The sequence below is a fragment of the Haemaphysalis longicornis genome, unplaced genomic scaffold, assembly GCF_048455015.1.
Source record: "Haemaphysalis longicornis isolate Haplotype H1 unplaced genomic scaffold, Haemaphysalis longicornis Haplotype H1 scaffold_1, whole genome shotgun sequence".
Lineage (NCBI taxonomy): Eukaryota > Metazoa > Arthropoda > Arachnida > Ixodida > Ixodidae > Haemaphysalis > Haemaphysalis longicornis.
In genome coordinates this window covers 397,374,666-397,398,732 of record NW_027526203.1, presented here as the reverse complement: position 1 = coordinate 397,398,732, position 24,067 = coordinate 397,374,666, and the positions used below count along the sequence as shown (strand labels likewise).

At 45.1% G+C, this 24,067-nt stretch overlaps 1 protein-coding gene across 3 annotated transcripts in view; it reads right to left on the bottom strand.

The window, feature by feature from the left end:
- The window catches only part of LOC144155346 (serine/threonine-protein phosphatase 4 regulatory subunit 1-like), a 92,025-nt gene that overhangs the window by 5,033 nt on the left and 62,925 nt on the right, over nt 1-24,067 (bottom strand). For all 3 annotated transcript variants that reach the window (XM_077686716.1, XM_077686715.1, XM_077686717.1), the window contains 6 exons: nt 18,390-18,505; nt 11,999-12,184; nt 11,168-11,430; nt 8,930-9,050; nt 8,149-8,255; nt 6,562-6,722 (listed from right to left, as the gene is read on the bottom strand). In XM_077686716.1, the coding sequence (XP_077542842.1) occupies nt 6,562-6,722; nt 8,149-8,255; nt 8,930-9,050; nt 11,168-11,430; nt 11,999-12,184; nt 18,390-18,505 (954 nt within the window). The remainder of the gene's footprint in view (nt 1-6,561; nt 6,723-8,148; nt 8,256-8,929; nt 9,051-11,167; nt 11,431-11,998; nt 12,185-18,389; nt 18,506-24,067) is intronic.

Sequence of the window (24,067 nt, the reverse complement as noted above, 5' to 3'; positions counted from 1 at the left end):
TCTGGAAAACCAAGAGTGTCACGACCTGAACTGTTCATCAAGGAATGTAATGCAAGAAACGGAATCAAAATAGACCCAGCGGTCACAAAGAAATCCCTGGTACAAGCGACACAGGTGGCAAAAAAAACTGTTTTGAGAAAACGGCTTCCGAAGTTGCAACATAGGTTTCACTTATCAAAAGCCGTCACGGTTGTAGCCTTTCATGTCCTTTTGAACATGGGGCTTCTGGAATGCTTTGCCTTGAAATTGGAGTGCCTTTTACAGCCTTTCTCTTTCTAGAAAACATCATTTTCAGCTCCTCTGTGAAGAGTACATACCCCATGGTGCACTTTGCAGACCAAACGAAGGGGGAGATGGGTTTCAATGGGCTTTCAATGCAAAGTAGGTTAGCTGGTTGGCTGTATCATACTGAACAGCCTCCTTTTGCAGTGTTGTCACTATGGCAACAAGTTAAGCATTTTTTTTACTTAAATTTGAACATTTTTGGCTTTTTTTTTATGTTTTATCATCTTATCTGGCACCGCAACTTAGTACTCATACGTGCAGGTGTTCATTGCCAAAAGTTTGCATACCAAAAGGATGAAAATGAGCTACTTTGAAGCTTGGTAGAGTATTCTGCATGACTCCCAACTTCAATGCAAGGGCATATTTTTTTACTACTTTTGACATTCAAGGCATCCAATATTTCTCGCAGCAAAGCCAGTATGCCCTAAGCAATGGTATCAATAATTTCACTAAAAAATCACTGTTAAATGCTAAGACAGTAACGTACATTTCTAAGGCAGAGAACATATTTTTATTCCTATATTACTAACTCAAACCTGTTGGCATGAAAATTACAAGTGCACGGGAAACGTTGCGCAAGAAAGGCGATATGGCTCGCGCGCATCGCAGCGCACGCTTACCGCAACATATCGAACTTTGATTATACCTGATATGGCTGGTCAGGTCGCTTTTAAGATTAAATCTAACGTCGCAGGCATTAATTACAACTACTGGCGTTCAATCGTAACCGGTTGCCCAGTCATGTGCTGCGCCAATGCGCGTCGGCTATGTCGTGCGCGCCGCAGCGTTTGACGCGCCGACCGTTTTTTTCTCAAGGCTAGCGAGACCACAGTCAAAACACAGCAATAACTAAGCGTGTAAACATCGCAAACCCGACTAAAAGTTCACTTCACGAACCGCTATCGCAAGCGCGCACACCGCGTCACCCTCCGGGGTCTGGCGACGGTAGAGTCACGCGCACCACGAAGCGTTCGATGACCTCCTCCTTTCGAGTCACACAACTTCCCGTAATCTGGCTCGTTATATCTGGCATTCCCACCGCGATAACGTCCGTGTTGAATACCATAGATTGAACAGAAACTCGGCCGAGCGAAGCGGCGAAAATGAACTCAAACCGCTCGCTACGCAGCACAGGCGGCCGCCATCTTGCGTTGCGCCCGTGACATCCAATCAGGAGGGTCGTTGTTCCGGAGGACCAATAGCGCTTCAGCATCTATTTCTAGCTTCGTTTGTGCGTCGTTTCTTTTCTGCTGTTTGTGCGTTTGGGAATGAACGAAGATAAAAGAGACGAGCGGAACCGGAAAGACGATCGCTCGGCCGATCTAACCATATCAAAATGGCCGCGCCCGGTGGAACCGTTGCGGAGATAGAGCGTTCCGAAAATTGCCGTTTTTTCGCCCTTTTGCGCCGATAGTTTGTCACCGCGCCTGACAAAAGTATTTTTTTATGCCACTTTGCGACGCTTTTCAGCGTAAAAACTTCGCAGACGCATAGAATAGGAACCATAGAAGCCGAATATGTGGGTTTCAAAAAAACGATGTTTTGGTCATTTTTCCGAAGTTGAAAGCCGCGTCCCCCCTTAAAGCAGTCGTCACACAAAAAACTTTTGCCCTGCTTCTGCTTGTGTCTGCTAAAAGAAAAGCGACGCCTGCACAGGGTCGTTCCACCGATCTAATGGTATCAAAATGGCCGGTCTTGCCCGGTGGCCCGGCTGTGGAGATACAGCGCTTCGAAAATTGCACTTCCGCCCTTTTGCGCTGATATTTTGTCATCATGGCTGGAAAAAGTACGTTTTGTGCGCCAGTTTGCGAAGATTTTCGGCAGAAAAACTTTGCATGCAAATGCACAGAATGGAATACAGAAGCGAACTATGCGGCTTTAAAAAAAACAGTGGTTTCATCTTTTTTCTAAGTTAATAGCGGCGTCCCCCTTAAAAAGAAGTCTCGTTTCCTCAATGTTGAAGAAAATTGAGTTTTTTTTTTTTTTTAATTTTTGAAGTTGCACATGCAAAACATGCAAAAATCTAACTACTACATCGCAAGCTACCTTTCAATTGTTTTTTTTTTTATCGTTACTCAAACGAATGCCACCTAAAAACTAAGCGCGGTCTTTATTTTGTTTTTTTTTCCCTGCATCAAATCCTGCTGCATGGTTTTATACAATATGCGAGCGCGACTTTTATGCATTGATACGAGTTTCTTAGCGTCTAGAAAAATGGATACCGCAGAGAGGGAAGCAACCTGGCTTATGCCGGCGAGACAACATGATAAGAATGCAAGCCTTTTTTTTTTTTTTCTCCATCGGCGCCGTGTGTTCGTGATGCCCAAGGCGGTTGCTTATCAGAACAACGTACAGATAGCTGGGCTCGCTATCTGGTTTATCTGCACGAAGTTCTAATCGTAACAACAAGAGAGAGAGAAAGACGGGTGCTATTTTCAGAGGTGTGCGGAGTGCAAGGGCACGTGTGGTTTTTATTTTCGAAGTATAAGTTAGAGGAGAGAAGGGAGCCCGGGCTGAATCGTGGGGTGGCTGAATCCATCTTTTTGCACCTTACAACAATGCTCCAGCTCTGTCGGTTGATAAGCAAACACGCAGGAAAAAAAAAAAAACTATAAACGGTATTGTGCTTCGGGCTACCACATAAGCGATACACTTCTGCATTGAGCTTTACGAGAAGGCTATCTGTGGCTGGGGAAACCCATGTTATATCTGGGCCCGCACCATAAGCGGTTGCGTATCAATGGTCTATACTGTACAATTTTTTTCTAGAGAAGCAATATTTTAGACGTGCTTATAAATATGTGGCCAACAATACTTAAGGGGACGTGCTCCTCCAAACAACTTTTTTTTTAATAATGAAGTTAGGAGGCTGAAATTTTCACAGCTTGTAGAGATTGAGCTCCTCTGGTCATATATGTAATCAGATTTTGAATAGCTGCTCCGGATAAAATGTTACGCAGCATGACTTTCAGAAAAATGGCTTTTTTGTGCACACTTTTTCTTATAGTAAAAATTTTTTCTGAAACTTTAAATGAACTGCAGAGTGCACAAATCTACCTGAAAAAGCCTCATCATCATTTTCCTCACCACGAAAAAAAAATGACTGGTAGTGTGCCTTTTTTTGTTCTGTACATTTTTGTTTTATGACCGTCAGAAATATCTAAGGACACAAATTGCATAATGAACAAGATTTGTGCACTCTACGTGTTATAATGAACATCTGTGCAAAATTTCATCCTGATACGACAACTGTAAGTGGGAAAATAAGTGTGCACAAACTCAGAAAACGGACAAAAACAACAAGCTGAGAAAAACGCAATTGAAAGTTTATTTCTTTGGCAGATTCAGAAATTCTTGCTCAAACAACATGAAACTTGGTGGGGATACAGTCTGAAATGTCCACATTGAGGTACTAATACTAGAATGCTCCTGCTGCATAAGTTGCACCCTCACGGTTTTTGCTGGGGTAGTCCTTGGTATGGGACCGTTTCACCAGGCTGCGGCATTGGGGCTAGCCTTAGCAGTCAGCTTGGCACACATCTGCCTGATCCTCCGCTGGTCACTTGCATTGCTTAGTCTGACCAGTTCTTCTGAAGGGAAGATTCCCAGTTCTTGGAGAACTTGCTCAAAGCTAGTGTGGCCCCTGTTGAACCACAACCCTGCGAGGGCAGTGGCAGTCTCCACTACAGTGAACTGCAGGTTGTACGATAGCGTCCTGTGCCAGATGCGCAGTGCTGCTTCCGTCTCCATGGCATGGGATGAGCATTCATTTTTTTTACACACAAGAGGCATGAAAGGCTTGCCACACTTCCTCCTCTTGCTCATTAAGCTTTTGGTGTCGGCTACAAGTACAAGTAGTTTGACAGCACCCCAAAATCCAGGCAGAGACCAGTGTCAAGAAAAATGGCAGTGCCAACACTGTTGTGGCTCGTGTCTTTGCTTCTGCCAAGTACCATCAAAAATCACACTGAGGTCAGTCTGACCAGCTTGCAACGCAGTTACTTGCCTTGCTTCAGCAAGGTTGTCAGAGACGCCTTTTGTGGCCGCAACATGAACTTTCTTGGCAGTGTTGTAGAACGTCTTTTGATGCTGTGGTTTTGGTAGACCAAGAATGACACAAAACCTGCACAGCTGATCGTGTCCGATGCCAACCGCGCGTGCAGCGAGTACTGCTTTCACATTGACGGCGAAACTATCACGGGGACTTCCCCTGCAGAGTTCCGGTTTGCGGCCTCCGCGGCCGACGGCGGCAGCGCGCTGCGACGAGTAAACAGAAGAAATCACTCCCGCAACCACTCCCGCAGGGCACTTCTTGTTTTTGCACTCCAGTTCCAGTACCGATGCGAGGCCCTTCCGCTTGTTCGCAACCTCAACTACGACGAGTTCGCACTTCCCGCACGTCGCGCACACGGTGCCACTCAAGGTCAGTCAGAGCGCCGACTTCACAGATAACTGCACCGCTCCCGTGTCTGGCTGTCTCCTCACCTTGGAAGGCTGCCGACTTCTTCTCCGATGCGCTTATAAAGCCGATATCTTCGCTGATAAAATCAGCCCCGCCTGGTAGAGCCGCGCTTGCAACGCTTGAAGGCCCGGCGCCGTTAGGCCTCACGGTGCCCGTCGTGCCGGCATTGGCCGTGGTCGTCACAATGCTGCGCCGCTTGCGCTTTCCTTTGTACCGGCATGAAGTACGCTGCTTCCGGCGTCAAAAGTCACGCTTCTCCTCACCGTTCACGATTAAAAACACACGATAAGGAAATAGAAAAGATAGCGCGAAGTAGCGAACGGAACGATGCGGGCGATGGCGGCTCACAAGCGGCAAGAGCCAATGGCGATCCCGCTTTCGCGTCACGTGATTTAAATGCCCACTGGGAGCTCGCAAAACAAGCGGGAAGAAACATTTTTTTTATTTTTTTTACGCGGAGATACGAAGCTGGCGAGCGGCTCAATCGAGAGAAGGAGGCTTGATCTACCTCTCTCAAGTGACCGAAATGGCGGCGAGCCACGCTGCCGTGCGGAATAAATTCTCAAACCTGGCCGAAATTTGGCTTGATTGCGCGATTTCTTGGGTCACCGCGAGTCATTCAGACACATTTTTCACTAAGTTCTCGTTCGTATTTCGTTTTCATTTTTTTACCCATGAAAGAAGGATAGTCAAAGATGCTAATGCAAGGGAAAACAAAAAATCGGTATATTTCGAAAAAATCGCGTTTTTTCGACCCGCGTGTCCCCTTAACACAAGTTCGTCACTATTGCAGATATGGAGACATGGGGTGTCAAAGTGAGCGACAATATAGTGTCTGCTTCAATTGAAGGATTGTTTTATAAATTTTTTGTTGATGGCAGAATGCAGTTTGTAATGTACAGAGTCATTTTGGTGTATTTTCTGTGTTCAGCCAATGTTAGAGCAATTTTAGTCAGTGCGCGAAGCACCCAAAGTTGGAAAACAACTGCAGCTGGCAGAAGCCACGCGTCACCCACACCGACTTTGCAAGTTTTTTTTCTTGCAATGTACTCAAGCTAGAGGAAAACGTGTACACGCATGTTTTAGCTCTCAAGGAATCAGCCCCTGCTCGAGCTCATTTTCCGCACTAAAAGGGGTGGTGCAATATGCACAGCTGTGTGATTGATTGGCTGAGGCCGGCTAAAGCAAACGCAAGTTAGGCAGGGCTTATAAGCTTCCAGAATGAGCTACTTTCACATAAATGTAATGCATACTCATTTTATAGCAGTAAGAATAGTGGGGTAAACAATGGAGGTTACAAAAGTACACGTAAACCTAGAAGCACCAGTGCGGACTGCTGTTGGTACTCGCGCACTATGCTTGTTTGCAGCTGCACAGCAGTCCAGTACTTTGGGGTTGTCTCGCACGACGCTCGCCAATTGGTACAAGTGACATTGTCTTCGGTGACCCTGTTTGTTGAGCATACCCCACGTTTCATGAAACTATTACTTCCTACCGTAGCAAAAACAAGCCAGGTGCGAAAATGGTCAAAAACAAAGCAAGGGCAAACAGCGGTCCCGCGCAGTATGGTGGTGCCATCTAGGACAACTGACAGCAAACAAGGCTTTGCAGCCCACTTGGAAAGCCTAGCTTGAAGGAACGTCCTTTGTTATAAATCATCGCAGATGTCACAAAGCACGATTTGGTGGGAGAATCAGCATCGGTACTCTAACCACAAACTGTAGCACATGCTGGCACGCATCTCTGGACGAAGCCCTCGACTACTCCTTCCTCAAGCCCCCTTCCAAAACCAAGAGGGCCTCCCTCCCCCTCACCTTTTTCAGCAATGGTGGTGGCCAGGCAGTGTGCAGTGGCCATGCGCACATTGGGCACCGAGTCATTGCACAGCTTCAGCAGCTTCGGCAGAGCAATCACGAGGAACTCTTCGCGAGTCATGCAGTCCTGGAAGGCCATTTCCTCAACTAGGAGGCAAAACCTGGGGGCAGAAGAGAAGGATAGGAGAGGTTCGGATACGCAAATTACTCTAGTTCCCATTGTAAATCCCTCCGGTGCAGTCGGCAGCAAACCATGGTTTGGGATACAACGCATACTACTTTGGACAAAATATTCGCAGTAAGTAAACCAAAAATGTCGCGACCTGAAGCTGCCCATCGAACAATGTAAGATGGGGAGGGAGGGAGGGGGAGAGAGAGAAAGATAGCACGGCTTTGTTGCAACACAGACTTCATTTATCGAAAGTTGCAGGCATGGTAGCCTTTTGTGTCCTTTTGAACATTAGGCTTCTGGAATGCCTTGCCTTGAAATTGGAGTGGAGTGCCTCAAATGGAATGCCTAGCACACATGCTGTAGGCCTGTACACAGGGGACGTTAGGTCGCAAAATCGCAAGTGTAGTGCAATGGCAGCGGAACAAGTCTGGGCCATTCTGAAGGTGCTGCTAGAACCCACAGGCTCCTGGCCGACATCTAAGATTACCAAAGATTACTGGCTGTTATGCAATAAAGCCTCTCTCTCTCATGAGAAGGCAGAATGCTTAAAAATCGGCAAGAAACTTTTCTTTTTTGTGTTAAATTTTTTTGGTCTCTGTTGGTTCTAACGAATTTCGAATACGAATATTTTTCGTGGTCCTGCAAGATTTGTATCATTGGGATACCACTGTACTATTGGCGCGCACCGCAGCGCCTGTTTACTGCAACATATTGTATTTTGATTAGCCCTGATATGGCTCGTCAGGTCACTTGGGATTAGGTCACTTTTAGGATTTAGGATGCATCCCTTGGAACTAATTTTACAGCTCATTAAACTTTGGTGGCACCAGTGATAAGGAACCATTTTCAGTGCCCTAATTGACTCGGATTGCACACCCGAGAATTGCGGAGGGTATTCTAGAATCGTGTTGCGCACCTCCAAAGTAGCTGGGATTGGACAAACTCAGAATCCATCACGAGAGCTTCGCGTTCAACTATTGTCATCCTTAGACGGAGGGGTGCATGATTTGATAGATTGTAGGGTTTTACGCGCCGATGCAACGTATAGGCGATGAGGCGCGCCATAGTGGAGGGCTCCGGATTAATTTTTAACCACCTGGGGATCTTTAACGTGCGCCGAAATCTCGTACACAGCCCTAATTGACTCTCTGGAAAAATAATGGCATACTTGAAATCAATGGGGGAAAAAGCAGCAAGACTGACCAGTTTCACAAAGTTTACTTGAAAATTAGCAGAAGGCTTTTAAGACCAGTCAATACCAAACTATTTTTGGCATTAAAAGTGCACCGCACCTCACAGAATTTTCCAGATTTGTTTTTTTTTTATTATGAATACCATTTATACCACCAAATACAATACAAATACAATAACTTGTACCAGAACAACCAAGAATGGTAGTAAAAATGTAAGCTCACAATTGGCGCTGAGCCCACTTCTGGTCATGAGCCTTGGTACACAGGTCGCGCACGAACTGCTTGCGTACAAGGGGCTGCGAAGCCATGTTGTGCAGCAAAGAGGTCACCTGGAGGGAGAAAGAGAGAGAGAGAGAGGAAAAAAAAAAACAAAAAAAAAACAGAGTTAACTTGAAAACCCGCAGATCAAACCTTTTTCCTCAAAACGCCTTTTCCTCATTTTCCTTGCCCTTCCTCCACACTTATATTCATGTCTTGGTAAGTTATTTATTGGAGGTTGAATTTAACAACAGCTGTTTGTCGAGTGATATGAAAATCAGCTTTTGCACACGAAAAGCAAACAACACAAATTTATCACAGACATGAAAAAGAAGTCTTTTGGGCGCATGCTCCAAAGGGGGTACTTGAGCAGTCCCCAGGAAGTGCGGTAAAACAGTGCTACCAATGTGTTAACTGTACATTAGCAATTAATTTCAGTCATTGGAAGGTTGGGTTAAGATTTGAAGAAGTGTTTCTGGGTCAATGCAGTTCGATTTTCAATTAACCAAACGGATATTTTGCCTCCGTAGACAAGTGATGCTCATTGCCTTCAGTTTTTTTATTTCAAAGCCTCTATAACAAATTCATTGCTTCCCCAAAGTTACTTTATATTACAACCCAGACTGCTACACTGAGAATAGAAACAAAGCTGACAATTTTCCGTGCTTTTGCCTTTAAAAAATGCAAAGCTTTTGGCACAGAACGATAGCCAACTTCCAACCATGATAGTGGCCAAAACACTTACAGCGTCGACACTTTTGTGACGCACTTCTGCCACCTTGTCCAGCAACAGCTCACTTGCAACCGGGACTAGGTACTGGTTGATGTCCAGGGGATTGTACAGCTCAGCAAGCTCACACAGTTGTCTGCATAGACGAGAAACAAATGGTAAGAGAATAACTCGCTCTAAACAATCGTTTCTGGTGAAGTTCACTAAGCCACGCCCACATCCGTGACAGCTGAAGCACGTAAAACTGCTTTTGAGCTGCGAAGACGACAGATGGCTGTTTGTACAAGCTCCACCGACTGAACACAAAGCATGAACACAAGGGGAAGGGGGCACAGTGTCTGGGGTGCTGTTTGACAGTGTATTGACTCAGCAACGAATCAGTGTCCAGAACCACAGCTGCCAGCAGTGAAAGCCGCCTTCATGGCCCCTTTAAGGGGGGAGGTGGGTCTTTGGACAATTCTTTTTTTTTATTTGTAGTGCCAGCTTGATGAAAATGGGCAGTCTTGAGCAGTTTTTTATGCTGATTTCAAATATGCAATTGGTTTGAACATAGCAGAATTTGCTGAAGAAATACAGTGATTTGAAATGAATTTATTGAGGCATTTCTTACGGGGTTTAGAGCTATTTCGCTTTATCAAGCTCAAAGATGAATTATATGGACATAAAAATAGCATAGCCTGGCAGAGCTCGAGCTCTGCCAGGCTATGCTATTTTTATTCATTTCAAAAGCTTTTGCAAAGTATAAAAAAAGTGAACATTTTATACCAACAATTTCTATAAAATTATTTCATTACTCAATTTTGCTTATAGGTGAACAGCGTCAGAGTGACAAAAACAGCATAGCCTGCTAGATCAATTCAATATGAATACAATGATACCAGTCTTGTCATCCTAGCTCAAGAGCAACATAACAAAACCCCCCGTAAGGCGGAGCACGGTCTTGCAAAAAAAGAAACTGAGAAAAATGCACTTGAAGCTTTCGATCATGGCAACTTTTGTTACAGCACAGCTACAATAACAAAAATGGCATCACTGTGTAGCTCAGTTCTTCATGAAGAAAAGCACACTAAGTATGTGCCTGTACCACAAAAATAAGCATAAAACATTCAGCGTAAAGCCAAGCATAATCTCTAAAAACGGTTGAGAAAAAGTAGATTTTCTACTAATAAACTTCAGAAACCAGATTTACTATTTTCCAGTTTATTCCAGTGCCTCTGAAAACTACATACAAGCCCACGCATCACATACTGCAGTCTCTTCTGCTACCTGTAATGCTAAAGCACAGTAGCCAATGAAAAAGTGACATTATTCCGTTATGCTTTTCAAAACTAAAGCAAAGACGTAGGTCAATTGCAATTTTCTAATCAACGCTAGGGCTGTACAAATAGCATCACCTGCTAAACCAATTCAATACGAATGCAATGATACCAGTCTTAACATCATGGCTCAACTGCAAGATAAAAAAACACCCCGTAAGGGGGAGAGGGATCCCTCAAACCTAAAAACTGCAGGGCCGTAGCTGGATATTGCAATTTTGTGATCAACACTAGGGTTGTACAAATAGCATCACCTGCTAGAGCAATTCCATACGAATGCAATGATTATCACGACTTTATCACGTACGCTTGACGCGCAGTTTTTTAGATGCGAACATCTCCCGGTATTGTAGCACGAAAAAGAACACGTTGCACCAAATTGCAGCAGCAGAGACAAAAAGACAATGAAATAAACTACCGTGGAGGCGAATGCGAGGAAAGAAAAACAAAAATACAAACGCAAAAGGCGCCGGGTTCGCCGCGCCGCCCAATCAGAGACGCAATACGAGGAGCTCGTCTCGCGCGCGTGCGCGGTCTGGCCAATCAGGGGCTTGTAAGTGACCTTTCGAAAAACGGCGAGCGAGGGCCCTCGCCATGCTACGCCATTTTGAGATATCGCAAAATACGCACAAAGAAACGACCTTCCTGCCAGGAGACGACTGGCCTGCCGCCAGTCGTCTCCTTCGCGCATGGCGCGCGTGCGAAGTTCAAGCATTTCTTTTCCGATTTTCGACAATTTGGGGTCGCCGTCATGTTTTCACCTTTTCGATCGAATTCAGCGGTGAAACTTTTAGAGTAGGTTCTTGAAATTACAAAGGCTTCAAAAATGTATTTTTCTCAAAACACGTTTTTTCACGATTTTTGGCCATTCTAAGACCCGCGTCCCCCCTTAAATACACGTTCTTCCACCACGCTTAAGTCGGATGCTCCCACCCACCGGGCGAGCGTGTGGCGGAAGCGCCAGTTGCGGTGGTTGTCGGTGCAGAGGAAGTCGGCCAGGAGGGGGAGGGAGCGGCGCTGGTCCCCCTGGCCCAGGCCGCGCAGGAAGTGGCCAAGCCGTTCCAGCAGGCCCACGCGCACCTCGTCCACATCGCGCACAAAGCCCTCAAAGCTGGGCACCAGGTCCTGCGAGGCTATTTGCGGGCCCAGGATGGTGGCCAGCTCGTGCAGGCACGAGGCCACGATGTGCCGAACCTTCCACTGAAAAACAGGGATAGGAAGCAATCTATGGAGCTCGAGTAAGTACAGTTGAACTAGACTATGTCGAATTATCCTGCATGTCCACCCATTTTTGGTCATGGTACATTTACAATGTGAATAATAAGCAAAAATGACACTAATATCTAACAAACATACCAGCGACTCCTTATATTGAACGCCAGCTGCCGCGAGAATAACTACAGAGGCGAGTTACGCTGTCGTTACTACAGGAGAGTTTGGAAAACAACATTGCTGACATCGTACCACTTGCATGCGAAAGCGGGCGCATCGAGGAAAGCAACAACGACCCTTTGCCCACAACCTCCGAGGTGATTGGTGCTTTCGCACTAGTCGTTAGCCAATTTGTAAAAGTGTGTACTGTCTCCGGAAGCTAGGTTGTTCGAGCAGAAGATACAGGACTATTTTGTGTAAGAATAAACAGTTTCTTGAAGTTATTTTAACGACGCCCAATTTGATAGCATGCTTACAACGAATTACGCCCTATATCATAGTGTTTTTTGCTCGCTCAATATAACTGTCAGAATGTATCGCAAGACACCGTGCTTACCTGGACATCAGACACCAGGGCCTGGTAGGTCGTGCGCAGGCAGGGCCAGAAGCGACGGCCCAAAGTAAGTGCCACAGCGGGTAAACTGTGTGCACAGTGGCGCCCAATCTCAGAGTCCACATTTTGGGCCAATGACGGATCTACCATGGTCTGGTATCGTTCCAGCAGCGGCACAGGTACAATGTCCTGCAGTAGACAACAGGCTCCCCACTTTACACATACGAGTTAAAGCTGTTATACTTAAATAACTAAAACCAACAAAGATTTGCCCAAATATAACATTTCCTTTTGACTCTTTCGTTACCACGCCTTTTCAAATCAATCACCGGTGATCGATAATTGATACTGCCTATTTTAACATGTTGTATTCATTTCTTGTCTAGGCACTGCACTATTATAATCGGTTTAAATCTTCCCACTCCGGCAACATTGAGATTTTTGAAGGCGTTTTTTGCGAGCTGAGGTACGCGTGTTTTTCAGGAAGGGGGCATGGCTGCTGCACTTGGCAAAAAAGGATGCAGATTGTGGTTAGGCTGCATTACCATAATATTTTTTTTTGCTAAAAGGCTCCTGGCAAGTCAGGCAGCAAATAATGTCAGTTTTGTAATCCGACAGCGCTGAGAGGTGAAAATTACTTGAAAATGACACCAACCATTCACTAGTGATCTTCGGTTCGAAGAAAGAGCAGCAGTACTCTGCCAAAGGTTATTTCTGATGGTCCCCCATGTCTATCAAGTGTGCCCAGATTTTTCAGCCAGTGCCCAGATGTTTCGGTTTCTTTTTTGCGTTGCAAAACTGATATTTGGCGCCACTATGCAGTTACCCAACTACAAGCTTATTTGCCATCTACGCCTTACTTCTGTGATAACAGCTTCTGCTGAAAGTCAAGATAACACCAGGTCGTTGGGTATACGCTTCAGATTGGTCATGGAACAGCGCCAGATGTTCACCGGCCAGGTTCGGTTTCATACGAGGGTATTTCCAGAGGTCTAGTGCCGCTGCTTAGTAAAGCTGTCTATTCCTAGTCTCAAACAGCCTTGTAATTGTTAGGTGGCGCTGCAATGTAGTAGGCTCGTATTGCTGAACTCGCTTCATAGCACGACGGCGGCTGGGAATATTCTAGCGCATCGTACCTTATTCCTGCAAGCAGGGCTACCATAGCGAGTCAGAAAATGATAATGCAAATGGAAGTTCTGACTGATAAGTGATCATGAGAACGTGAACATTCATCCACCAAAGAGTTTGGTTTTCAGCTCCACAAGGATTTTTTCACATCGCTTGCTTGCCTTCAATATTTTGCTGGTCATAATCGTTGGCAGGTGTTTTTACACAGGTGAAGGCTAATTGGGGACCACCAGATTTCTTCCAGAGAACCAACCAAAATAGGAAAATTTGAAATAGTGATCGGGCTTCACCACAAGGCATGGGCACCACGCGGGCTAACATTTTCTTTTATATCTGACCAATTGTACCACGCAACTCAATTTTTTTCTAAGACGGGTTTTTGTAACGTTTACCTACAAAATGTACATTATTAATTTTCCTACTACTGGTGGTTTATACTTTTCTAATTTTCTTTGACATCTGGACAGAAATTTCGAATTCGATAATTTTTTTTGCAATCATTATTTATGAAAAAAATTAAAACTGGTGTCGTTGGAAAGCGCGTGGAATCATCTGCATTTCATGTCACTGCAATGTGTGCCTAAGCAATAAGTATAGCACAGAAAAAATGTTTTGTTTAAAGCCCTCAAAATCAGTCAATTTGCCGCGGTAACGAAAGAGTTAAGGCCAGAATACAGAGTGAACTTTCACTACGAAGTTTGCGCAGCGGAAATTCTGCCGGGCCCTCGCAATGATACACTGTTCCACAGTTGCCGATCTTGCAGACGGGCCCCAGTTATATAGCCAGATCACCTTAATTTAACCTGCGAAAAGGTATCGTACAAGCCTACCTCGGCGACAAGCCACGACAGTTGTATCAGGACTGTGTTCCGCTTGCGGCTTGAGCTATCGAATCGGCCCTCATTTTCCGTAAACGATCTCAGATTTACAATCTTTTTTTTATCTCGAGTGGGGAGAGCAGAGCATACGTCTGTCAAACTCTTCCAAAGCGGCCACCCGCCAGTGGTCTGTACATGCCATGGAGGGGAAATAGGAAGACCTGATTAGTTCCTTCTATTTCCTTCTAGATCAGCAGCAGACGATGTTTTTTCCGCCACCATGTGTCGGGAGCACTGCCGGGCGTTCTACGTGTTCTTGTCTTTAATGGGGGACGGGCCGCTTTCAAAAGCGCCTAAAACACCAATGCTATGATGTGAAGACAAAAAAAGTGGCGTTGAATGCCCTCGCCGAACATGCAGAGCTGTCAGGCCACGAGATAGACTGGGAAAATGCACGCATCATAACTACGGAGAAGAATTTGGCCGCAAGATTAAATTTAAAATCGCTAATAATACAGACAACGCCTAACACCCTTAATCGCAACATCGGAACCTTGCACCCAATGTATGCACACTGCCTAAGTCATCTTTTAAAGCCTACTTAAGGCCGTTTTTGTCTGCAATAAAATTCATTGTGAACAAGGCTCCCGTGCAGGAGCCGAAAAGTCTTAATTTTTTTCTTTTTCGTTGTGCCCTCTTTCTCTCTCAAAGGGGGGACGCGGAGATCAGATTGCAAGCCACTAAAAGTTTTTTCTGGAGTCGCATTTCCGGATTGCACATTTTATATTCTATGCATTTCTAAAGTGTTCCCACCAAAAACGATAGCGACGTGCCGAAGAAAAATATGTCAGCTGGGGTGACAAATTTCCGCAAAATAATGAAAACGTGCCAATTTTCGGAGCGCTATATCTACCGAACGACGCCATCTTGGCAGAAAGACAGTGAAATGAAGCATCTCATAGATTCTAACATGCGATTGGCTATCTGGCCACGTTCCCTGAAATGGCTCTCCTGATTGGGCATCGCCATAACAAAAACATGGCCGTGAGGCTGCTGCGCTTCCCCGGTGTTTTCAAGGTTCCGGTCGACTTGGTTCCAGTTGGTGTGTGCATTTACAATCGGGGTTCATGATGTGAACTTTAGTATTGATTGCGACAATATAAAACGAGTTGTGTTTCACAGCAAGATTGCAAGCTTCAGGAACGGAATGATGACTCGCCAGAAGAGACGAACGCTCGGCCTATCTAACGATATCAAAATGGCCTCGCCCGGTGGCACTGTTGCGGAGATGTAGCGCTCCGAAAATTATGAAGTTGAAAGCCGCGTCCCCCCTTAAAGGAGTCATTAGACAATACAAAAGTTTGTTTTATTCAAAAGATTAGGTGTTTCATTGTACCCCAAGCGCTTTCCCGGAAGCAAATCATGCTTTATTCACAGAGAAATAAGGCAATTTAAGCCAAATTTTCAAATCTCCCACTAAATTGTACATTTCGTGACGTGAACAATGGCGTCATATGAGCCGGTACATGAAACAGATACCTAGTATGTCGACTCCATATAGCACCCAAACGCGGAAATCAAAAAGGAACCGGAACTCATGCCGAAACAGAGACGGCGGCCATTTTAAAAATAGTAAAACGTAGTATATGCGCAGCCCTAGTCATGGAATCGACTGATCCGGACAACAAAGCTCTCGCCGGGGAGCTCGGGCTTGCATTTAACAATGCAAAGGACATAACTGCTCCCCGGCACGTGTCTCTTATAAAGGGGCTCAACTGTACAGAAAAATTTTTTTTGGCAAATTTTTGGTCAAGACCAGTGTCCCCGCTTAAGGGGGGACGCGGGTCTTAGAATGGTCCAAAATCGCGAAAATACGCATTTTGGGAAAAACACATTTTTGAAGTCTTTATACCTTCAAGCACCTACTCTAAAAGTTTCACCGCTGAATTTGATCGGGAATAATCTCAAAAACGACTTTGAAAACGCAGCGGGAGCCGCAAAACGCCGAAAACCGGGCTAAAAAAGCTTGAACTTCGCGCGCGCGCCACACTCGAAGCAGACTGCCGGCGGCGGCCATCTTGGGCTCGCTTTGTAGCTGATTTCTTTGTGCGTATTTTGCGCCATCTCAAAATGGCGTCGCATGGGGAGAACGAGCGTTACCGCCGATTTACTGAAGGTCGTTTCGGAGCCGCTGATTGGCAGGAGCACGCGCGCTCGAGTCGAGCCCCCCGTTCCGCGTCTCTGATTGGCCGGCGCCGTTGAGCCGCCATTTTTTTTGGTTTTGTTTTTGCAGGCGCGCGTTCGCTTCCGCAGTATTTTCAATTCGGGTGCGTTTTCTCTGCCGTTAGTGACTGCGATTCTGTCACAACGTCTTTATGTCTCGTGCCGCAATGCCTGGAGACCTTTACCTCAAGGAACTACGCGCTGCAAGCGTACAAAAACACATTGGAAGACGCCGTAGACGGCGGTGCCGAGATCGCCTGTCACGTACGAACCTGGTCCGAGAAGCGCCGCGTGGAAACGTCCAGATTTAGTTGCTTTGGTTATATTTGTGGGAAAAAAAAAGTCCGCAGCACAATATGTTTGTGATTTTCTGTAGTTTGCATCGACGTTGAAGGAAGTGCAAAGAAGGAACTACCGTACGTGAAGGTTCAGCAAAAAGTACAGTTTTCCAGCGCTGTTTACAAAAGTTTTTCATTACTTGCATAGAGCATTCCTGGTTATTTTTGGGGTACGGTCGCATACTTTGTTTTTTGTTTTTTTTTTTTCTTTAGGAACAGAGTGACATGGCGATTTTTATATTGGGCCATGCTGTAGCAAGAGTTAGAAACTAGATTTTCCTTTCTTAGTTTGCAACGTCATGCTCTGCCTTACTGAGTGTTTCACTATCAGGCTTTTGACCTAGGATGATAAGACTGGTATCATTTAATTTGCAATAAATAGATCTAGCAGGTGATGCTGTTTGTATCACTCTGGTATCCATCGCCAAATCGAAGTCCACCTGCAGCTCTACAGTTTATTTTGCGAGGTCACGCTCTTCCTTGCGTGGTGTTTCCTTATCTTACTCTTTAGCCAGGATAACAAGACTGGTATAATTTAATTTGTATTGAATTGGTCTAGCAGCTGATGCTATTTGTATCACTGAAGCACTGGTCACCAAAGTGCATTTCACCTACAGCCTTACTGTAGGTTTGAGATGCATAGCAGGACAATCTCTAGTTCTGGGTGGCTGCTGTGCTTTAGTCTCATTGGTAGCACAAAAATAACAGCAGCACATGGTATTTGTGCCTTTCTGTATTCTGTAAAGACACTGAAAGAAAAGGTGAATGAGGATATACAGTTTCTGAAGTGTAACAGTAGAAAATTTAGTTTTCCTTCGCAATTTGTACGGTATTCGTGCAAATTTATGTCAATCTTTCCAGAGGTATTTTTGTGTTACAGTCACATAGTTGGTATGCTTTTCTTTGTGAAGAATAGAGCTACAAAATGATGCTATTTATATTGTTGTAGCTATGCTGTAGCAAAAGTTACCGTGATCGAAAACTTCAAATGCATTTTTCTCAGTTTCTTTTTTTGCAAGACCAAGCTCTGCCTTACGGGGGTTTTTGTAATGTTGCTCTTAGGCTAGGATGACAAGACTGGTACCATTGTATTCGTACTGAATTGATCTAGGGGGTGATGCTATTTTTATTGCTCTGTCATTGTTTACCTATTTGCAAAAATTAATAAAAATGAGGCAATTTTATACGAATTGTTGATATCAAATGTTCACCTCTTTCATGCTTTGCAAAAGTTTTCGAAATGAATAAAAATAGCATAGCCCCCCAGAGTAGACCTTTGGCATTAAGTCCGTATAAATCATCATTGAGTTTGCTAAGGCGAAATTGCTCTAAACCCCCGTAAGAAATGCCTCAAAAAATAAATTTCAAAGTGTTGTATTTCTTGAACAAATGAAGCTATGTTAAAACTAATTACATATTTGAAATCAGTGTAAAAAAACTGCTTAAGACTGCCAATTTTCATCTAGCTGGCACTAATAATAAAAAAAATTGTCTAAAGACCCACCTCCCCCCTTAAACGAGTTTGGCACAACAGGGACAGTTTGGCACAGGCACAGGATGGCGCAGGTAAAAATTTGGAGCTGAATGGAGTTAAAATGCCGCAGCTGTTCCAGCCTTTAGTTTATTTTAACATAAAACACATGGCAATGCTGACGGTAAAGCGGCTGTCCATTGTTATATCTGATATAATGGACTTGCTGAAGCTGCAGTACACTGCCTTGGTGGTGCTAAACATTCAAAACAGACAAAACAGCAGCAGCAGTTAAAAAGTAATGGCATGAAAATTAGAACACAAGCTGTCCACTTGTCTGGATACTACAGCCTGATATCCACAGACGGGCAACCACCCACAAGAACCAGCACACAACTCCTAGCAACGATCTTTACCTGGTCGTGTGGAGACCAATTGTCCGAACCGCTATTAGGAGTTCTCGAAAAAACGGCACTTGCACTGCCTTCCATCTCATTGACGTTCATCTCGCTTGTTCGCACCTTGTGGACACCTGGAGAAGAAAAGAAAAAAGGCCTTATTTGCACTACAAACAACGTGCCACGATGTCCATGGCAATTGCAATACGACCAACTTCACACAAAGATGTTCTCAGGCCAAATGATTAGCCATTCTACCACCTTTTTTTTTTGTGTTAGGCAAAGTTTAATGGCAAAGATTAGCGCTAAAAAAACAATAGGATTTTTTTTTTCTTATGCCAGAAATTTTGGTTTAACTGCTACGAGGACAAAGAAAAACTAGATATACTTTCAAAACCACTAACTACAGTCTACGCCCGTTACAACGGACCCTCTTAATCCGGAAAAAAACGTCCGCTGTAGCCGAAGTATGCAGTATTTGTCCCGGAGGGGGGGGGGGGGGGGGGGTATGCGCCCTAAAGTTGGTACTTTGACGATATTGCATATGCATAGTACATACACTTTGTTCTTTCTACACGACTGCAGCACCTCTGCACAGTGTTCGCGCAAGGGCAAAGAATCGCGTAAACACAGTTTCCAAAGCTTGGCACCGGCACTTGCAAAAGGCCTAGCGCATGCGGTCAAGCGTGTAAAGACGCCTGATAAGCTTAGCAAATAAAGCAAGAATATAACTAGGCGCAATTATTAACCAGCTATAAAACATCAGTTGTGGCCATCTTAATTAGCTAGGCTCTTTTAAATCCCTCCACGACGAGGCAGGTTTTCCCGAAACCGTTCGTCAATCAAACCGGATCGCTGCCTGACGTTCCCCCGAGGCAGCTTCCACATTTTTAACGATTTCAGTCTGGTCATTGAAACAGCTATAATGAAATAATCTGATGACGGACAGCTGTGAAATCTAAAGTTAGACCAGTTGGACTGCGCACGGTTACCGGCAGATTGCACAATGGATGGGAAACAACCCCCCTACTTGAGGCATTTTTTATCTTTTTCACCGAACGAAACGGGAGCGATGCATGCGTGGGAATAATAAAGACCGAACTTCACTGAAAGACTGACGAGGGCAGACTCGCCTCCGGGTGCACAACTTTGAGTATTCGATAGCCCTGTTTTCAATCTCACCGGAGTCGCTTTTATCGGCAGCGGCCTTGTTCTTGACGGCAGAGCGGACCGTCTGCTTAGACAGGCCTGTACTTCTGGCGATGTCGGCCTGTTTTTCCCCATGTTCGACAGCGTTAATTACGCTTAATTTATCCGACAGGGAAATCAGCTACCCTGCCGCTTATGCCGCTGGTCGCACAAAAAAAAAAAAAAAAAAAGCCACTGCCACTGGCTTGGCTGCGCCAACGACCCGGCTGCCGGCAATGTTGCCAGACAACAATTTTCTTGCAAAAAAAAAAAAAAAAGAGCATATCGGGTGCCGGCCCCGCGGAAGTCCGCTATAAACATTCAGTCGAAACAATTTTCCCCTAAAATTTAGTCTGTTGTAGCCGATAGTCTGCTCTAGCCGGGTCCGTTGTGAGCGGAGTGGACTCCATTTAAAATGCATGGGGACCAGACAAACCAACAGAAATGGTCTGTTGTAACCGAAAGTCCGTTGTTGCCGGATCCGCTGTAACGAGCGTAGACTGTATACCGTATAAACCGGAATATAGGTCGAGTTTTTTTCCCAAAAAATCCGCACAAAAGTCACCCCTCGTCTTATATAGCGGTCATTGGCAGAATGTAAATCGTCGTCTGGCAACAATGTGCAAGCGCTGTCCGTCGCTACTATTGCCATTCGTGTCAGACTGTTCTCTCACACCATCAGGCCTTTATTTGATTTCGTTTTTCTCTAATGTTTCGTCTTTTACTCGTTTATTGTGCGTGCGTGCGTACATTTCTGTATGTCTCGGTTCCGAGATGAGTGGCGGCAGTCGACGCCAGTTCACTGCGGCGTTTAAGCTGACGGCGATTGAGTCACCGAGCAGAATGGGAACATGGCGGTGCAACGCCAGTAGGCGTTTCGGAGAAAAGTGTGCGGTACTGGCGGAGCCAGAGAGCTAAGCTGTGCGCGTGCAACCCCCGAAACCAATCGTTCCATTGACGTCAAGCGGTGCACCCCGAGTTGGAGAACAAAGTTGCGGACTTCGTCCGGGAACTTCGCTCACGATCGCTCCGGAGGCCATGCGCGGACGGGCTCCTCGAACTGTGCAATGAGTGGATAGCCGGCGACAACAAAAAAACCTATACGGGCCGGTTGCGACCGTGTCAAGCTGGTGTCCTTCTCTGGGCAGTCGCTGCCCGACGACATGGTTACACGAGCGTTCAGGAAGTGCTCCACCAGCAACGGGCCTGATGGCATGGAAGATGACAGTGCGAAGCAGTCATCCGTGGACGACTCTGAGAGCCGGACGAGTGACTTCGGCAGGCATAGTGAGTGGCAGTGACGGACGGGCGTCGAAAATAAATATAGACATTGTGAGTGCGCTTCTGTGCCGAATTATTTTTTTGTAAACTTTTCCCACCTCAAGGTAGGGGGTCGACCTATATACCGGGTCGACCTATAATCCGGTTTATACGGTACAAAACCTCTTTTTAAGGTTTCTGTGCAGAATTCGCGAGGGAAAGAGGGTGATGGCAGAAACCAGCACGAGGGCAATTTATCTTCAGTACGCTGGGAGTAGCGAATATCCGCTTTTCACATTATTCCCACTACAGGTTTTATTGCTGCTGGCCTCACGAGTCCAAGATGCTGAAGAAAGTAGCCGGATCTCAATCCTTTACAATGCCCCCCACCCCTGAAATAACACTTCACACTTTATCTGAACAGTTTTTTCACACTCGATTCACATTCTTGTATTTGTGGACTACCTCAGGGGGCTTACAGTAATCTTCAGAGATAGCATAAAGATAACATGATGGTAGACAAGACCGGCACATTCCTAGACATTTGCCAACACAACTTGAAAACTTACTGCGACTAGCATTTTTCGATCATAAGGCATTCTCTGCTGCAGATACGACCCGGTAAACTATATTTGCAGGACAGCTCCATTGAACTTTCGTTACCACCAGGCATGGAACAAGAATCCGGGTGTCTACCAATTATACATTTTAAAATTCCCTCACTTTTCCAGGTTTTCCCTGACAATTCTAAGCATAATCCCTGACTGATATGCCTGCTTAACAAACACACTAAACACAGATAGCGAGCCATCCAGTGGTAAAAAATAGGACAGGGCACTTGCATTAACTGCAGAACACACTGCTTGATTACAATCCGTTGCTCGTAAGGATCCTTTAGCAGAAAATGCAGTATTGAAAAGGCACAATAACTGATGTGCAATAACAAATAGAACACCTTTCACTCTTTCAGAGACTTGATTTCTTGCTGCAGCAGAAAAGTCTTCTGCATTTTTCACGAGCTTTCGCATTTTCAATGCAAGTTCTTTTGCAAGAGAAGCGGTTCTCTTCTTCTTTCTTCAAAGTCCCACAAATAAAACCACTCCGTCATCGCCCCCATTATCATCATCATCATCAGTCCACTCAGGTGCACTGCAGGACGAAGGCCTCTCCCATTGACCCCCAACCGTTCCTGTCCTGCGCTGCCGGAGTGCATTCTTTGCCCCCAAATTTCCTTACTGCATCCCTCCATCGTGTTATTGGCTTTCCCCTTCTAGTCCCGTCTCTCGGTATCCACTCTGTTCACCTACTGAAAGGTCCACCTGATGTCAGCTTGTTTCACTACATGGCCAGCTTAAGTCCATTTCTTTTTCTTTATATTAATTAAGCAATACCTTCTACTCGAGTTTGCTCCCTGATCTAGGATGCGAAGTGTTACTCTGTCATTGCCCTGTCCAGGACCCTAAGTGTTACTCGTATGATTATTCGCCTCGTGGCCCGTTGGACGGCATTCAGTTTGACATCGCCGATAGAGCGCATTCGTTGAACTTTCTTTTTAGGGATAGAGGTAGCTTACTTCTCATTATTTGTGAGTGCTTGCTGAGTGAACCTCAACCCATTCCTATTCTGCGCCGGATTTCTTTTTCGTGGTTGGAATCAGCACTGACCACTTGTCTGAGGTAGTTATATTCTTCAACTTGTTCAGGTGTTTCGTCACCTATGCTGAGCAGGGCACATTCAGCATGTTTGTTACATTATTACTTCAGATTTATTCATATTTATTTTTTGCTCATTGAGCAAGACCACGTGGTCTGCAAACCTGAAATGGCTTAAGTATTCCCCGTTTATCCATAAACCTGCATTTCCCAGTCAAGCTTCCTGAATAGCCCCTTCAGACATGCTGTGACCAATTATCGCGAGATGGGATCTCCCTGTCATAGTTCCTTTTAGGTTCGGGAAACTTTTGGTTTGCTTGTGAAGGACTATCCTGCCTGTACATCCCTCATATATTTCGACTAGGAGCCTTACGTTGGTTTCTTCCATTCCTTGGTTCGTCAATACTTCCAATACTGTTGTGGTGTCTATTGAATCAAATGCTTCTTCATAGAATGTAAATGTCATGTCAACAGGTTTACTATACACTGCAGATTTTTCTATTACCTCATTGATGACATGATGTGATTCATTGTAGGGCATCCTTTTCTAAATCCAGCTTGATCCCTGGGTTGTTGGAAATCTAGGCTGTCACTTATGCACTTAACTATTACTTTGGTAAACAGCTTGTATAAAACTGACAGGCTGCTCGGCCTGCAATTCTAAAGGTCTTTGGCGTCCCCTTTTGGTGAATCAGAACTATGCTGGCGTTTTTCCAGGCTATGGGCAGTTTAGAGTCCTTAAACATTCTGAGATTAGTTTAGCAAGCTTTTCCACGACATCTCCCTCCTTTAAAAGGCAAATGGTCAAGTCGCTGTCACCTGCAGCGTTTCCTCTTTTCATGCTCTTGAGAGCCTTTTGTCAGTGAGACTTAGTGAGCTAAGCCTGTACTCTTAGTTGCTTCCCCTGGTGTAACGTCACATGAATATAGCCTGGTGTAGAATCGGTCCGCTACTTTTATTATCTCGTAAATGTTGTCTAATGCTACCCTGCTCGTCTTTCAGTGCGTACACTGACTGTGCTGATAGCTAGCTTCCTCTGCTTCCTCGATCACTACCATGTTGTACGCACAAATGTTTGTTTTACACCTGCTAATTTCCAAAGCCCTGCTAATTCAATTTGATCCACTCTACTCACAATTTCATGTTCTTATGTATGGCAATAACTTACTTCGTTTTCAGTGTTAGTTTTCCAGTTTGTTTCCTGCTTGCTGCTTCTCCCATAGCTACTGCAGGGTTCATGACTGCTGTTTGTTATTTAGCGTGTCAACACTGTCTTTGTTCTCATCAATTAAAAGTGCGAATTTGTTTTGAAGGATTATTTTCGCTCCTGCATCCTGGCTCTACCCGACTCAACGGTGGGTTTCCTACGTTTCGCTAGTGTCCCCTATTTCTCTTTTGAGATTCAGCCTTATTCCAACCTAAGTATCCTACGATTGCTGCTCCGAATTTTGGCTAGCACCTCCATGTCCTGACTTCCTGTTCAATTTATTCTTCCATCTGATGTTAGCACTACGGACAATAGGTCCTTTACACCATCCAGAGAATTTGTAGCATCGTGTAGCTCGCGCGTAGGGCTGTGCCAGCAGTTGGCAGTCA